The sequence below is a fragment of the Homalodisca vitripennis genome, chromosome 5, assembly GCF_021130785.1.
Source record: "Homalodisca vitripennis isolate AUS2020 chromosome 5, UT_GWSS_2.1, whole genome shotgun sequence".
NCBI lineage: Eukaryota > Metazoa > Arthropoda > Insecta > Hemiptera > Cicadellidae > Homalodisca > Homalodisca vitripennis.
The window spans coordinates 87,974,954-87,992,907 of record NC_060211.1 but is presented as its reverse complement, the minus strand read 5'-3'; the positions used below and the strand labels follow the sequence as shown (position 1 = coordinate 87,992,907).

General features: G+C 33.6%; 1 protein-coding gene across 5 annotated transcripts; it reads left to right on the top strand.

Annotated features, from left to right (window-relative positions):
- The first annotated feature begins 9,858 nt into the window (after positions 1–9,858).
- Positions 9,859–14,427, top strand: LOC124362488 (glycine-rich cell wall structural protein 1.8-like). Of its 5 annotated transcripts, none has more exons than XM_046817038.1 (3): positions 9,859–10,009; positions 13,635–13,908; positions 13,963–14,427. In XM_046817038.1, the coding sequence occupies exons 1-3, from the start codon at positions 9,995–9,997 to the stop codon at positions 14,337–14,339; spliced, it is 666 nt and encodes a 221-aa protein (XP_046672994.1). In that variant the 5' UTR covers positions 9,859–9,994; the 3' UTR covers positions 14,340–14,427. The 5 variants fall into 5 exon arrangements, with proteins under 5 accessions (XP_046672994.1, XP_046672992.1, XP_046672993.1 ...); XM_046817037.1 differs by lacking the exon at positions 9,859–10,009 and adding an exon at positions 10,727–10,768; XM_046817039.1 differs by lacking the exon at positions 9,859–10,009 and adding an exon at positions 10,727–10,768 and having other exon boundaries at positions 13,635–13,926; positions 13,993–14,427.
- The last annotated feature ends 3,527 nt before the right edge of the window (positions 14,428–17,954 follow it).

Below are 17,954 nucleotides of genomic sequence, written 5' to 3'. Positions count from 1 at the left end.
CAATTTGTTAGGAATGCATTATTATAAAGCAATAATTTCTTTACCTAAAGAGTAAAAAGTCCAATAATTTTCAGATACAATTTTGAATTTAGTACTTTTTTTAAGAGTGTAGAGTGTTGCTGATTATTTGGTCTTTTCCACATCCTCCCTAGTATTATTTACATTTTATGTGATTCTCTTATAACTATTGAACATGTAGTTATGGAATAGGTAAATATTTGTTCATAAATAAAAAGGTAGACTTAATTTTAATTCAGTTTAGCAACAAGACATTAAATGCATAAGTTTGTTACTGTACATTTTCCTTAGCAAATAATAACCTAACATTTCTAAAAAGTCTAGCATTAAACTTACTGGCTGTTCAATAAAATATTAGATTTGTATTTTACTCGTCTTTCTTTTCTTGTCTGATCCTGTTTCTATGTGCTGGTAAACCTCAATACTCTAAATGTTACTTGTTAGCAAGTAAAAGTAAGTGGCTTTCGCTGTAATAATCAATTCATTGACTTTATTTTTTTATTTAAGGAGTTGGGAATGTAACTAAAAAAATAACTATCTGAAGACTACACACATCTTGTATCTGACTATTCCTTCAAGAAAACAATTTATATTGTACAACATTGTCTAAATAATACTTTTAAGCAGTTTAAAAACTATATGACCATTCTGCGCTTGTATTAAATGGAAGTTGATTATCTGTTTTTTCTCTATAGAAAGTATATGCAGTAAATATTAAGTAAATTTTTTACTTAAGGTCCAATTTATACTAACATTCACTTCCCTAGTGGCCATCTCTAATTTAGATAATGCCTCAGGGGGAGAGAGGGAGTTTTCGGCAGCGCTGTATAACTATAAAACCTTAACAATCAACTACTTAAATTCGTTCACAAAATTCGGCTGTTTCCTCCCCAAATATTTTAAAGTTGGTATTATATCTCCTCCCCCATAAGAAAGCAAACGGAACAAAGTCAGAAGCCTCCATATAAATGCGTCCTTAAATGGTAAAGCAATTTGTTGAAATCATTTGTTAAAAACGTTTTGACCAAGTAGCAGTTTTTCACGTTTGAACCAAGCGTTGACAGTAATGATAACATTTTGTGAAGCTTTGTGGGTAAACATTGTCTTTATCATAAATCCAAATATGCAAGATGCAAGTTAATAAAAAAACATGACTAAGCAGTCCGCCGGACTGGTGCGACAAACAATCAGATTCCAAATCATCTATCAATAAATGTGTACTACAGTTGAGTTGAGTGTAATATTACAGTGAGTGCCAACCCGAGCGGATGTGTGTAATATAATATGTCTTGTTATGTTATGATTGCCTTTGCAAAGTAAATAAAGTAAAACTATTTTAAATTACAAAAATGCTCATCCCGAGAAGAAACCGTAACATTTTAAAATTATAGAGTTAAAAAAAACTAATTTTGTATCAATAAACCATGTTTTATTTCAGAGTTTGAAATTGTCTTTTTATATTACAATTTTAGGATAATACTATTATAAGGAGAGGAAGTTTTGGTGGCAATGTTTCATAGTTGGTGTACCATTAAAAAATTAAAAATTTTTTTTAACCTGAGAGAAAAAGACGGTTTATACCCCCGCTTAGTCCTAAAAAGGACCATTGCGCCTCCTTTACTTATATTTCTGTTCTCAGAATCTGAGACTTTTACAGAAGCCGATCAGATTTGAGGGCTCCTATTCTCTTATGTCCTTGGAGCTGAGGAGATATTCTCCCAGGAATCTTTTCTGAATCTTTGATATGGCAGGATAATTTAACCAAATATGTTCCGCTGATTCCTCCTCTTCTCCGCAGAGTCTACATTCGTCAGTCTGGCTAAGGCTCACTCTCATAAGATGTTTCCTTAGGGAGCCATTATGTTACCATTACAAGACTGCTACCATTAGGGGGAGGCGAGTGTGAAAAGTCTGATTTTAGTGTTATGCAATTAAGTGCATTGAATTCTGAAAATTTAATTATTTGTTTTTACTAAAACTCTTTGCGACAGATAACATAACAACCTAATATACTGAATAGCATACTTAAAATGTATTTTTCTTTAGATTTTTACATTAATTTAAGGAACATAGGGGTGATATTAAGTTTGTTGTATTCTCATTATTAAATTTATTCATAATTGATTTTTAATGAACATACATTTGTACATTAAACTATGTTATTATTTTAAGAATAAAAAAGTATTTTTTTATATGTTGCTGCCATATTGTAATTGAGTGTTTTAATCTAGATTATATTATATCAAGTTAAATAAACACAAAAGGTTTACTATTTTGAAGCATTTGGTTGGAGTTTAACTACTATGCAATGATGAATGTCTTACTGGTGAGATCCTAGTCATGTGGTACTTTTACACTTTCAATTGCCTTAGTATTTACACTTTATGTGTAATCAATTAAGCAAAATATTAGTTTAAACCCTTTGCTCGTACATTTTCCTAATCAGTTCTATTTCTTTTCAAATTTCAATTGAAACAACTCCAAATAATATTCTTCCCAATAGTTCACCAGTATTTAAATACACTGGAAATAAAAGTCAACCGTCCACACCTAATATTTTCCAATAGTTTCAGTAATACAGGAGATAGCTACACATATGCCTTAGTGTATTATATATAATATAGTCTAAAGACTGATTTAACATTTAAAGGAGAAACATGATGATTTAAACTTGTCTTGCCTGTATATGGGGTATTAAATCACTTAAAACACCTGGATTTTTTATAAGCAAACTTACAAAAATAAAGCAGTTAATATTTTACAGCCAAACTAATCCAGATAAGTTTACATAATATAGTTAAATTCCCAATTTTTCTTAAAAGTATTAGTAAAAACGACAATGTAATCAAACATTCTTCCAAACTCTGTTGTTGAATATTAATGGGGACAAACAAACGCTGATATATAATTTAAGGCCAAGGTTAGATAACGAATTTTAAATGAATTTTTACTGATAATTGTGCCAAGGTTCACAAACAGTTCTCTGAATTCTTTTACTTTGAGTAAATTCAATCCAACTTTGTTTTATATCTATCTCATTTATTAACAAATTTAAATCTTGTAAATGCAACTGTAATAAATAAAGTGTTCTGTTCTCTGTATGTGAATAGTAAGCATGTTTTATTTTGGTACCTATAACATTTAGCTGCTTAATACCTTCACTGCAGCTCTATACACGGAGTGAGACCAACTGCCCTCAATGTGCTTCTGCACCCTAAGTCATCTGTAGCAGTCAACATGTTAATGTCTGATACAGGTGTTCACTTAGTTTCTTCCTAAGTGTTGCTAGCAGTCTATATTACTCCAAGTAAAATTAAAAGGACCTATTATAAATTTTAGATAAACACCTGAATTTAGAATCTAAGTAAACTAGAAACTAGATTTGAGCTTGTGTCATAACGGTCAGCAAATTCCCATTCTTGGCGAAGCAACCTCACCAGGAAACCCAGCAGGGATCACTTCCGGCTGGTTTATACCTACCAGTTGAACCCACCACTGGGCACAGCAAAAACCGATGTGCCACTTCAATCTGGGCAACCTTATGGATGTCCAGTAGCGGCACATCACTAACCGCAAATGTTGAGATTCTGGGGTTCATGGGCAATTCGATAGGTCTAGTCTACTGTGGAGGATGGCTGTTGGAGTTGGTGGGGTTTGTTCCCTTACCTCAGAGGCTCAGTTAACCTCAACAAGGGTGTGCCACCCCCTGCCTACTTTGACTGGAGAGGCTGGTTCACAGCTGGCCTCCCCTTCTTCCGGAGGGACATGACTTTGAGATGTAGTGCCCTAATTCTTCCTCATGGATCTTGATAGGAGGCGGCTCCTACTCCCTAACCTTACCCATCCTGAATATCCTATCACTCCGGAAGCAGCGCAAAGGTCCTTACAGGACTAAGTGCAATTTATAAGCTTCTTGTCCTAAGAGAACAAAAAAAAAAAAAAAACCTCACCAGGAAGCAACTTTGAATTATTCTTTTTAGAATTTATTTGAGCCTTCTTAATAAAATTCCAATTCTAAAACATCAAAATAAACTACGTATTTTCTAAAATAATGTAATTTGGTATTCCTTTTCCAATCATAGTTTCTTGGTATTTTATCATGAAACATACAAAAGTTGCAAGAGCTATATTTGCATATGATGATATATCATACTACAATTAATTATTATTATAGTATAATATGTTCACTGTACAATCTCTTGAAGTTATTAGAGATTAGAGTATTAGTGCAGATTTTTTTGGACACAAAAAAGATCTATACAATATTATTGATTTTTGGACTATGCATGTTAAATATTCAACTGTAACGTAAAACATTTCTAAGCATTAAACAAATATTAGTTTCTTAGATCAGCTCTTAAACACCTTATAGAGTCCTTGTTATTGGTTTGGAATCAATAATTTCTCACAATATTTTGCTCTAAACTTGAAAATATACAATTTTATTCTTACCCTGCAGTTGGTCTATAAACTAATTATATAAAAGGTAAATACATTTCTGAAGTGACACTTTGTAGTTCAATCCTACAGGCACCCTAGTTCTACAAGTCATGGGGCTTTGTTTAAAACTAACCAGTTCTGTTGACTGATCTTAGTTACTAATCACAGAGAGAGATGTATAAGTTTAGATTGTATTGGGTACTATCAAAATGCCAAATATCTGTGATGTACTACAGAACCTTCCAAATTTGATTGTGTTACTTTTTACCCACGACTGCTTTTCTTAATACTTTGGTGAGGCACTTTTCCATGTTTGTATCTTTCAGTACTCTGTACTGGGAAGAGACCCATCTTCTGACCCACTGAAAACTTGGAAGACTACATGGAACACTAAAAGTGCTCTGGTTGTTCTGAAATATAAATTAACTCTGACATTTAAAGTCATTCATTGTTATAATCACAAATGTTATTAAAAAATTTAATACGACTGACTTCAAATAGGGTATGTGGGATATGTCATCTTGACTGAAAATTCTCCAATATTATTATTGTAGAAAAGAGGATACGGGTGACATGTGAATGAGAAGAGTCCTTGCCTGGTGTTTCTGTCTTTATCATACAATATTCGTTGGTCTTCCGATGTGAAGTAATATAATGTTGCAGAAGCTGTATATTGTTTACTATCAGTGTACTAATTTTATGATTCTAGTTAACTGAGATGTATGTTTAATAAATGCAATTAATTAATTCAAAAAATTTTGTTCACATTTTAAATGCCTTAATTATTATTACTCCTCCTTCCTATCAATGTCAGTGGTACACTGTGCGCTATGTGGTTCTCCAGATTTGTGGACACCCCTGTAAGTATAATAGTTAGCACCAACATCAACCCAAGAGGTGAGGAGCTCCTGTAGTTTTTGTACTCGAATGACTTAGTTCTAGAAAATAGGGGATCTAATCCCCCCCATTTATTACTACAGCGAGATAAGAAATTCTGGATATAACTTTATCTAAAGACTCAAAAACATAAACATAGAAAGGTGGCGTGTTACACAGAAAGCCTCATTTTCGGACCTCTTCACATTAGGTCCAAAATAGAGGAGGGAGTTGAGGTGAAAGTGACCCCACAGGGTTCCTAAATCCACCAACTGGAGGGGATACCGAGTGACCCTAGCCAAAGAGTTGGAGGAAATAGAACCCTACCAGAAAAATAAACTTTAATTAGAAAGGTCAGCTCAACTAGTTGAACATGCTATCATAAAAACCTATGAGAAAAACTGCCACCTCTGACAAAACAGGCCAAATAAAGATATGCCTTGGTGGACTAGGAGGTTATAAACACTTAAAAACAAAGCCTGAAAATGATTAAAATGGGGAAAAAAAGACAGACGACTGGCTATATACCCTAAACAAAAATATAAGAAGAAACATTTTTGCAAAAACATCAATAGCCTACCAGAGATTGCCAGGCTTGATAAAACTCTCCAAACAGATCACTCTAACCCTCTGAGGTCCCTAGTAAAGGTCAATGGAGGCCTTAATGTAAACAAAAAGGAAACTTTAGAGCTGCTTTCGGATACGCACTTTCCAGGTGGTCTTTTGACTCGAAATGAGTATCCTTTTTCCCTTGTCTGGGAGAGATCTGGTCAGGAGGTAGCTAAATCCAGACAGTAGTTAAAAAGAATCTACACCTGAAAGAATCAAATGGGCAATAAGATCCTTTAAGCCATTTAAATCTCCTGGGGCAGATAGAGTTTTTCCAGCCTTTCTCAAAAAGGGTTGGGTATCTTATTAAATACGCTGATTAATTTGTTTAGAAGCAGCTAAATCCTAGGATTTATTCCACGGAACTGCAGGACGGCACTTGCGGTGTTTGTGCGGAAAAAGACAGGGCTCCGACTCAACCCAACTCGTACAGACCCATAAGCCTAATATCTTTCATGGTAAAAACGATGGAAAAGTGATAAATAGACATATTAGGGATGAAACCTTACAGGAACTGGAAGTGGTGGAGGACACCTTCAAAGAAAAGGAAGCCCTAGTCAGCGTATTTATGGATCTTGAAGGAGCTTTCGACCGAGTAGCATATCGTGGAGGCGGCTCTGGAACGGTTTGAAGTTCCCCCAAATGCTGTCAAGTGGATAGTAGCCCTCCTAAAATGCAGACAAGTTAAAGCAAAGTTCGGTGACGAATCTGTCATTATCACGGCCCGAAAAGGCTGCCCCAGGGAGGAGCTCTGTCTCCCCTATTGTGGGCGATGGTGGATGATGACCTAATAGAAGAAGAAAAGAGGGGAATAAGTCTACTATATTATGCTGACGACCTGGTGCTTATGGTCAAAGGTAAAAACAAAAGCACGCTGGAACGCCTCACTCAAGAAGAAATAAATTTCATAAGCAACTGGTTTCATGGGGAAGGCCTTCGGATTAACCCGTTAAGAAGAAATATGATAACCTTTACCAGGAAAAGAAAGTTCCAGCTAGTACATGTCCTGGAGGAATCAGGATGAAACATTCTAACGAAGTCAAGTATTTGGGTGTAGTCCTGGATAAGAGGTCGTCTTGGAACCCTCATATTGAGAACATATAATGTCCAAAGCGACAAAAACCTTGGAGGCCTATAAAAGACTCTTTGGATTGAAATGGAGATTGAAACCCAAAATGATTTCTGGATATATGGCACCATTATAAAACCAATGGTCACATATGCTGCATTAGTGTGGTGGCCGAATGAAGAACAAAAACAGCTGCCAAGAGGCTACAGAGTTTTAAAAATATAGCTTGCGTAAGCATCACAGGAACAATGAGCTCCTAACCAACCCTGGCACTTGAAGCGGTCTTAGGATACACTCCTCTGGGGCAGGAGGTGATGAAGACAGCCACTCTAAGTACAATGAAGCTTCTGACTACAAAATTGATAAAGACTACATCCTCAGAAGGTCATATGAAAATAACTCAGGAATTTCCTGAGGCTGAAATGCTAACCAACGTATCAGAAGCAATGGTTAATAAATACTCTTTTGAAAAACCAACTTCATAAATCCTAATAACAGTTCTCCAATGACTTCATAAAAAAATTACAAATGTTTCTGCTCATAATCTGTATAGTAATAAACATTTGTATAAGATATAATTAACATGCACTTTCCTGGCCAATAACAACTCCTTTAGCGGAACGCTCATTTTAAACTCTTCTGAGACCTATCTAAGAAACACAATGAAAGAAGAGAGATTGAGTGTTCTTGCCGTTATGAAAATCGTAGTTTGTAAGTGGATGAAGAGTGAAAAAATGGATGAATTAGTAGAAGTTTTTGCTAACAAAAAGAAAAGAAGGCTACATCTTAATTAAATGAGCTACGTATATATTTTTAACTCATTGTACTAAAATGTAAATAGTACGTGAATAAAATATTATTTTTATGTAATTTTAAATATCTCTATCTTGATCCTTCACATTAATTTACCATAAAATCTGTTTTCATGAAAATCAATACTTATGATCTTAGTACATAATAATACACACACATTTAATAAATATATGTGCTATATTTTATTCCTTTAGATGGACAGCCTTAATACTTGTTTGTAAATAATTTTGTAACTAATGTAAAAAGTTTAGTTTTTGTGATGTTATAATAGATTATTTATATTAGAATTTTAATAAAATACGTATGGTTGGATCTGATAGTTCTTAATTAAAAAAATTTTTACCCCTCCAAAGTGTTAATATGCTTTGCGCGACTCCCTCCCTCCTCCACAACGTTGGTCACGGTACGTCTGTGGTACATACACAACTTTTGAGAAATTAATTATGGTGGATCAGGATCCTGGGGAAAAAATATGACAATATCCTTATGACAATATTTCGACATAATCTTTGGGTTTTACATTGTTGAATCTAAAAATTGTATGATAACAAAAACGTGTGGTTTGCGCGTTGATTATACAAATTAGAACCAAGTAATGGTTGTATAATGGACCGGCTGTAAACCAAAACTAAACTGGAAAGTTACAATATTTGGCAGCTATACAAGAAAATCGAATTATATGACTTGATCGCGCGTACTAACAGTAGTAGAGGTTCTTCCCCAAGAAACGTGGAAAATTGCCATTTATTGTTTTTGCTATCAATTAGTAGACCCTAGCCCATGGACTGTGTAGACTCGGTATTTATCAGCTCAGATGTTTTGGCTGAGCAAATGAACGCTGATTTTTCTACAGCATAGACTAAGTGTTAGCGAAGTCCATCAGTCGAGGGGGTGGAACAATTTCAAATTGTATCTGACTATCTATCTGTCAGTCTGTCCCAAGCGACCAAAGAATACCTGTCCGCTCGGTAGCTCGAAGACGAACTCGCCTATAGATTTGAAATTGTGCATGAAGTTACATTTCTATATAGGCAACACTGAGTTCGATTATGGTGCATGTCGCTCTATGGGATTTGACTGAGCGTAACCGAATATTTTTACATTGGTCTTACGGGTAACCATGATGAGAACGAGAAAATAGCAGAATAAATATATCTTTTAACAAACTGAGTGCAATCATATGAGATTTTAACAAGTACATACGAGTAAAACATACAAACATATGTAAGCTAACTAAACCAACACATACGATATCTCGTGGTGACTTGGTGTGAAGACTTTTATTACTTAAACACTGTTATGTAACCTAACCTTACAAAAAAAAAAAAAAAATGGAATGTACCAATTGGAAAAATATCTCGGAAAGACTTCATCTGTAGACTTGAAATTTTGCATGAAACTTCATTTCAACATTCACAAGAGTTGGTTCTATTTTGGCCATATTGTTGGCGTGTTTAACCATGGCATTTGGCTGAGCGTCGCTGAAGCACTCAATAAACTGACACAATTTCACTTTTGTCTGCCGAGGGGATGTTACAATTTCTTTACTGTATGTTTGTCTAGTCAGATTTTCCCAGAACATCTCGAGAATGAAATCAACTTGAAATTTTGCATGAAATCTCAGCGAAACCTGTTACTCGACACGTGGTATGGCGTACATATTTTGTTTTGTTTTATAGGTGACGTATAAAACAAAATAAATAGCATCGAATTGAAATCTACCTCACTCAATCGTAAGTTATTTCATTAGAGATTATTAAAAAAAAAAAAAAAAAAAAAAAAAAAAAAAAAAAAAAAAAAAAAAAAAAAAAAAAAAAAAAAAAAAATACTGTGACTGTGCTATGTGATGGTAATATTACTGTAGAGAAGTTATTAAATTCCCAGATACTTTAGTAAGTAGATGGGTTTTTTCTCTGAGTCGTCTGTATTGTTCTTTGATACAATAGGCAATTTTTTAGTGCTTAAATACTGCCGGGGGTTTTAACACAACAACATTTCTAAGTAACTGATTGATAACACTTACTAGATATTTTTATGGGTTTTCAGTGTGTTAGATTTCTAAATGCCATTGATAATTTATCGGTTCCAAGGAGTTGATTGCGAGGTCAGTGATTCTTCTATTTAAAAGTCCGCCTCTGTTGTTTTCTAAACAGTTCTGCTCTTGCAATCATGAAGTACACAACAGTAAGTAGTTGTAGTATTTTATTTCTAATTACATTCAAAAGTAATTTTAAACAATCATGTAATCACATCAGTAACAGACAATAATATATAAAAGTAAATATTTTAATTTCAAGCAATTACCGACTTAGATTGTTTTTTATATATATATATTTAAATATCACTTGCAAATTTATAGTATATGAATTTAGACAAAAAATATACTTTTCACTCAAAACTTAATTTTTGCCATAAACGTATTGGTACAAAACTTTAGATCCTATTACTGGAACTGGTAAATAACGATATGTAGGGTAGTTCTACATTTTTAAATAGTCCAGGTATCCTAAATATCGATATGTTCTTTATTACTTATATTTTTACACAAATCTTACAAATATTTTACTCTTATACAATATGTGCGATGTAATTCAGTGCACATAACTATATAATTATTTAGTTCCGGTAATAATGATGAATTACTAGAACACATAATAATTAATTTTTCTACATTAGCAAAGATAAATGTGAAATCGTGTGATATATTTTAAGATCATGTAAAGGGAACAGTTAGTGAAAATACTGTGCTATTTATCTCCACTAAAACATCTTAAGACGTTCAAAGAGAGGTTAGAAACATCACGTAAAGTGATAACGGATGAGGAGTTCATAAAGGCCATTCTAATCTCAGACAAGCTCAGAGGTCCACAGAGAGGTTGGGGAAATGTTACGAAATGAAGTGTTGAATGTTTGAATATGGCACTATTATTCCGTGTTTTTGTAGTTAGTACAAAATAATGTATTATGCATTGGATAGCTTTATACTATATTAGCTTAATATATTACAGTAATTTATAATTTATATAATATTGTAATTTCTACACAAGTATAACATATGTTAACTAAATCAATATTTCAGTTTAATTAACTAAGTAGGTTTACATGGGTTGATTTAATATGCCATAAACATTGTTATACGTTTTAGTAGAATAATTTATAAAAAAAACCTGGATAATTTAAATAGTTAGCTCCCGAATTATATTTGTCATTGACTATTCAAGATTAAAATTTAAATTATACTACCAGTAGTGAAGAAGGCGGCTCTGATTCCTCTCTGTTATATCTTCCCGAAATTAAGTTAATAATGTAAATAATGTGTGTAGTATGCAAAAGACTTAATATGAAGGATTCCACTGGGGGTTTTCAGTGACTATTAACTTAGATAATAATTATAGCAGTTATGAAAACACCAAAACCAACTATAAACTCTTTGGAAAACTTGAATGACATGTCTATCATGTCTATTCGACATCGAGGTTGTCATTGGACGGGACACTGTGGATCAAGCTCTTTCTGCTCGAAGTGTAGAAACACATAAAGACCGCAGTAATTATAATTGCAAAAAATATTAGATTTTATTTCCTCACAGAAAAATGTACATACGCATATTATTTTATATACGCTATCACTCGTCGCTGGTGAAATTTATTTCTGCTTCTCTGTCCGCACGATATCTCGAACAAAAACTTACCTATAGTCTTGAAATTTTGGATGAATCTCTTCATGTGTATGGGCAGCACTGAGTGCGATGATGGTACATGTCCTCCGTGAGATATAACAGACCTTAAGCGAATATTTTTAATTGGTCTTCCAAGTAATAGGGTTGGCAATGAGAATACATCACATAAAATAAATTTGAAAACAAGCTGAGGACAATTATATAACACATTAACACTTGTAGATTATGCATACAGTAAGAAGAAAATATAATAGAATTAAAGTCCATTTTATAGATTGGTGACAGTATCTGATTTCAGCGCACTCGTGCGTTAAAGTAATCTCCATAAAATACCGGAACATTTATTATTTAAACGATGCTATGAAACCTAACTAAATAAACAAAAGTTTGAATGTACCATTTAGTAAAATATCTCATTTCATCTGTAAACTTTAAATTATACATGAGAGTTCATTTTTACATAAACAAGCATAGGTTCTGGGGTGGCTATATGGTTGCCATGGAATTTGGCTGATCGTCACTGAAGCACCCAGTAAACTGAAACAATTTCACTTTTGTCTGCCGAGGTAATGTAACAATTTTTGTACTGTATGAACTTTTGCTTATAACCTCAGTGAAACCTGTTGCAACACAGTCGCCACTTTGAGTGGCGTACCCCTACCTTGCTGTATAAAATTGACTGAGCGTTAGCGAAACCAATCACTCACAGGGATTGAAAAATTGCATTGCAGTCTATATGTATGTTTGTAAAATCTCGCATAATATCTTGCAAATAAACTGACTTATAGACAAGAAATTATGTATGAAACTTCATTTCTATAAGGGCAACACCTAGTAATATTAAATGCATGTCACTCCATGGGATTTGGCTCAGCATTAGCGAATATCCTTACATTGTTCTTGTGTTTAACTATGATGGACGCGAGAAAATGTCAGATAAATAAGTTCTTAAACTATCTGAGGACAATCGTATGACTGTTTAACGTATGACACTGTAACGATGTGGCTTATTCATAAAGTTAACAATAATACAGTGGAAAGTTAAAGATAAAATGTCGGTGACAAGATTTGATTCCAGAGCACACTTACGTTGTAGTACCGGTACCCTCCCCACCTGCCAGGTGACGTAATCATTTACTTCCTATATTATATCTGCCCGTCTCTTTGTCCGGAGATTTCGAAAATGAAATGACTTGAAACTTTGCATGCATTCTCAGCGAAGGCTGTTACGCGACACTTGCAGGAGCGATGAACTCCTATCTCCCATAGTTAATATAAAAATATAAACATATGGTTATACAAATTTTTAGTATAAATATAGAATAGGTAATATAACTGTTCATTGTTTTCATTAAATCTCAGATTTCGTCATTTAACAGTGACGGTAGATTACATACAGCAATTTAGATTGTATAATATACATGTACCAAATGCAACGAATATTATTATTTAAATGAAGTATTCATAAGAGATTTTACATTTATTTTAAATAAACATTCTCTTACTAAAGTTTGCTATAATATACTATACCATCCATAAACAAAATGTTATCCCTAATAATTTTAAGTTATTCAAAGTTTATTATTAATTAAATTTCAATCGTAAAATATTTGATTCAAGGTGGTTATTATGCTGCCAATGAATGTATAAATAAATTTCATGGGCCTAAATAACTAACTTACAACAAAACAAATTCAGCTTTTGGGATTATAGTAACACAATCACATTACTCACGGAAAAAAAATTATTGATGGCGTTCTTATTTTATGTATTACGGCATATGATGATTGTATGATGTTAGTATTTTATAACCAAACTTAATGTCAATAAAGTATTGTTATTGAACTCAAGAAGAAAGATTATTGTTACCGGTACTTTATTATATATTCATTATATTGTACTTCATTACTAATTATCTCGTAGTTTTCGTTGGAGAAGTTTTTCACTGATATCAAATAGGAGACGAAACTGATGGTAAGAAACAATAGTTTATAGGCTGAATATAATTGCACATTGAATTCATTTATTAACTCAAGTAGATATTTCGGAAGTCTTGCAAAATATAATTTAAAGAAGAATGGTCTGCAAAGCCCTAAAGGACCAACTAACAAGATTTGAATTGTGTTTCAGGCCATACTAGCTTTGTTGATAGGGTTGACCTGCGGCCAGCCCACCCAAGAGCGATCTAGGCGTAGCTACGACCACGGGGTTGGACACACTCATGGCAGCAGCGCGCTGGGGCATCAGGTGGGTCATGGTGCATATGAAAACACCGTCAGCCACGTTCGTTCGGAACACGGTGGAGGCTATGGATCTGCAGTTCATCATGGAGGAGGTTACGGTTCAGGCTACGAGTCAGGAGTCCATCATGGAGGCCTAGGCAGTGGACTAGGCGGTGGTTTAGGTACTGGTTTAGGCGTAGGCACTGGGCTGGTTAGTGGAGTAGGTGGCGGTGTAGGTACCGGACTGGTGAGAGGAGTTGGTGTAGGCAGTGGTCTGGTTCATGGAGTCGGAAGCGGAGTGGGAACCCATGGGGTAGGAAGTAGCGGATTGGTCCATGGAGTCGGAGGACGCGGACTAGGGGGAGGATTAGGTTCAGTGAGCCATGGACACGGTGCTGGATATGGCTCCAGTGGTGCTGAACGTGGAGTCTACGAGCAAACTGTCACCCATGTCCGTTCTGACCATGCTGGAGGCTATGGATCTGAAGCTCTCCATGGAGGTAGTGGATATGGGCAAGGCGTACAACATGGAGGCGGAGTGGGAACAGTGGGTCTAGGTCATGGACATCATCATGGTCATCATCACGGCGGATACCAAACTCACGGATATTAAACAAAACCAACATTGTATTTGAATGTAAATAACGTAACTAAGCATGTATGTTGAATTTCGTTAAATAAATTTAATTACAAGTGGTGTACCTAATATGTTTAAATTAAAACCTTCTAGTACCTTTATAAAACAAGTTTTCTCATAAAAATATTTAGTGTCAACATTAATGTAAAGCAATAACTATTAATAATTTGTTTTTAAGTGTCATGATAAATAAACAGTCATCATTTGTCTCAGGTAAAAAAAGGCACAGATGTAATAGAGATGGATTTACAAACATTGTATAATTTTTTCGCCATTTCTATGCAAGCTGCGGATCTACAGTACAATCCATACAGCGTCTTATAAACTAGCTTTGATTATGGAACAGTTTATGAGAACATATTGCATCCAGTATTAAAATCTATTATCACTTGTACTTTTGAGGCTTTTCGCTATCTACAAACGAAATAAAGTAGAGACTTTAAATAATTTAACAAATTATTAAATGTATTATGTTGAGTCAACTATGACAATAATGAAGACGCAATCGCCCTGAAGAAGAGGCGAGATTGCAGATCTCGAAACGTAGTATTACTGATTTTTTTTTGTATCACTAAACTATGACAAATGTTCGGAAGAAATCCTGTTTCCTTCCATCGTAAAAAACAAACTTTATACACAGAATTTTAACATTGGATGTACAATCTGCGGATCCACAATCGATACAGCGTCATATAAACCAGCTTTCATCATGGAACAGTTTATGAGAACATTTCGCCATTTACTAGGCAAGCTGCGGATCCACAATCCATGCAGCGTCATATAAACCAGCTGTGATTATGGAACAGTTTATGAGAACATATTGCATCCAATATTAAAATCTATTATCACTTGTACCTTTGAGGCTTTGTGCTATCTACAAAGGAAACAAAATAGACAGAGATTTCACATAATTTAACAAATTATTAAATGTATTATGTTGAGTCAACTATGAAAATAATGAAACGCCAATCGATCTGAAGAAGAGACGAGATAACAGATCTCGAAACATAGTGTTACTGGTTTTTGTATCACTGAACTATGGCAAATGTAAAAAAAATCCCATTTCCTTCACAATCCTTCCATCGTCTAAAACAAACTTCAGACAGAATTGTAACATTGGAAGGGTTATCTCCTGTGCAATTAGTGCAATCAAAGGTTATGCCTAATCGATACTATGACGTCTTCGTGCATTAATGTATTTAATGATAATTAGAGCTTTCTCTGTGGAACCCAAGAAAAGGATTTTGAGCTGCTTTAAACTTCTTTATAAGTTACTAGCAGTGACGTAATAAACAGTCTAGAGATAATCGATAGTCACTCAAAGCTATTCCAATCTCCTGATCCAATTTAGATTTAAGTTTAAAGAACAGAGGTTTGGGATCCAGAACTCGTAAAGTGAAACATTTTTTATAAGATTAGTATTTCCCTCCCACATTCCATGATAATTTATTTAAGTTCTTCGATGGCTTCAGTAAGAATAAGAGTTATCCTTTTTATCCCCCTCGTATTTACAGTTCCACAATTGATTTATGCTGTTGCACTAACCAAAACAATCTTCTCATATGTTGGTTTCGGAATCTAACTTAGGTTAAAGTTTGATGATTAAGTGGTTTTGATATTTTTACCGATCACTATTTATTTAGGTATTAGGGGTACTGTATATGCTTCAAGTATTAGGGCAATGTTATCTCTATTTACTTTTCAATAACTACAGTAAAAAGGCAATTACACAATGTTAAAGGAACTAAACAGATTAGATTACGTTATGTGCAAACATTCACAGCTTTATACAATAAGGTAGTTGTTATAACAGCGTATAGGGCCTAAATAGCATTTCTATTGTATTAGATGGATTATTGATCATTGGCGCAATCTGAATTTAAAATTAAATAACTTCGTATTTGCAATCTGCATTACACTACTGATTAATCACTTTACAATAATTCAATATTTACTAAAATTTAAATGTAAACATATGTTTCTGCCTCTTTGATGAACTTCAGCTGAAAGTGTTAACAGCTTTTAAGTACCAGTTCAATTTATATTACGTGTCGTAGTGCAATCTGCCGGATCCAATGTAAAACACTTCAATAGCATAACATTCGAATGTAAACAAACTAATTTTTCAATTTGAATTCGACTTTATTTGGTGAAATGAATGTGTTATGGGCGGTAAAAAGCACTCTAAGTGTTAATTCAGAGCAAAAGCTATACCTGTTCCAAATTTCAGCACAATCCGTATAGCAGATTCAGCGTGATTCGAGGACAAACCTCCAAACATCTAAACATACAAACATCCAAATATCCAAACATTCGAACTTTCGCATTTATAATATTAGTGGGATGAGTACGTATTTATAATAAAGAGAGATGCAGCTTTCATTTGAAAACCTCTAGGTACAGGCTCCATGTACCCCGTTCGTGTATGATTTATACCACACCACTGGCTCTGCTGTAGTCAACAATCCATTTACTCTCATCTTGCTGATTTTTCATTCTAATTATGAGATAATCTCAAATTGTGCAAGTGAGATATCGTATCATATGATTGGTCCAACAAAGGATACAAAGAGATATAAAAGTTTAGTGATTGACATATGAGTTCAAATGTCAACCATTTAAGATTACGTTCAGTCTATTGTGATTATTTCATCAAATGGCATTAAATATTTCTAATAAGACAAAATTATGTAATAAAAAGAAAATATCTTAACGAACCACAGAAAGTTATTCAAGAAGATATTACACTCTACATACCAGTAATCAATCACTTACTGTACAGACAAAACAGATGTTGCAAATGTTTCACTTACATCTAAACTTTACGGAAATGTTTGATAATTTATGAAAAATTACTTCTTTTGAATGCTATTTCCATTTAATAATGTCACGTTATTTCAAAAAACAGATTTATTGACAATTCAACGATTACAAAAATTATCAGTAGTAGATTATATAAGTAAAAATAAAGTAAATGCTTATAAAAATAAAGAAGTGTTTTATAAGAAAGAATATTTATCTAAAAAATAAAGAAGAAATTTCTCGTCTAGCCGCTAGCCGCCATTTTGTATAACAATATTATCTTCAAATCTAGTAAAGCTAAAGAAAGCGAATTTGGAACATAATTTAGAATATAGAAGAGGAACATTTTTTAAAATTGTTAATTGTACTATTTTATTTAATATTTACAAATGGCAAATATATTATAATAATATATTATATTTGGCATATGTTACAAATTTTTAAAGTCAACCGAAAAAAAAACAGTATAGTTATAAAATATTTACTACAAACCAACTATTTGAACAATTTCACTACAATTTTAATGAATTATTTGTTTCAACGAAAAACAGAATAAATATTGAGCCAATTTAAAGAATTAAGTTATTATTTAAAATTCCTATCTGTTTTGATTGATCGCTACAAGTAAAATAACAGAAAAAAATAAATATTTTAAAATAATTATACAGAGGTATTGTTTAGTTTTGCTTAATTAGCTCGATTTAATTAGCCAGTATCAAATCACCACTTTCCAATGTGTCAGCGTCCACGATGTTTCGGTCGCAATGAACCCAAGCTGACTACACTTTA

Bases quoted from the DNA above. Each gene is read 5' to 3' on its own strand.
- LOC124362488 (XM_046817035.1), top strand. From the start codon at position 10,742: ATGGCACTATTATTCCGTGTTTTTGTA. The intron at 10,769-13,634 runs GTTAGTACAAAA...ATTGTGTTTCAG, and splicing joins TATTATTCCGTGTTTTTGTA to GCCATACTAGCTTTGTTGAT.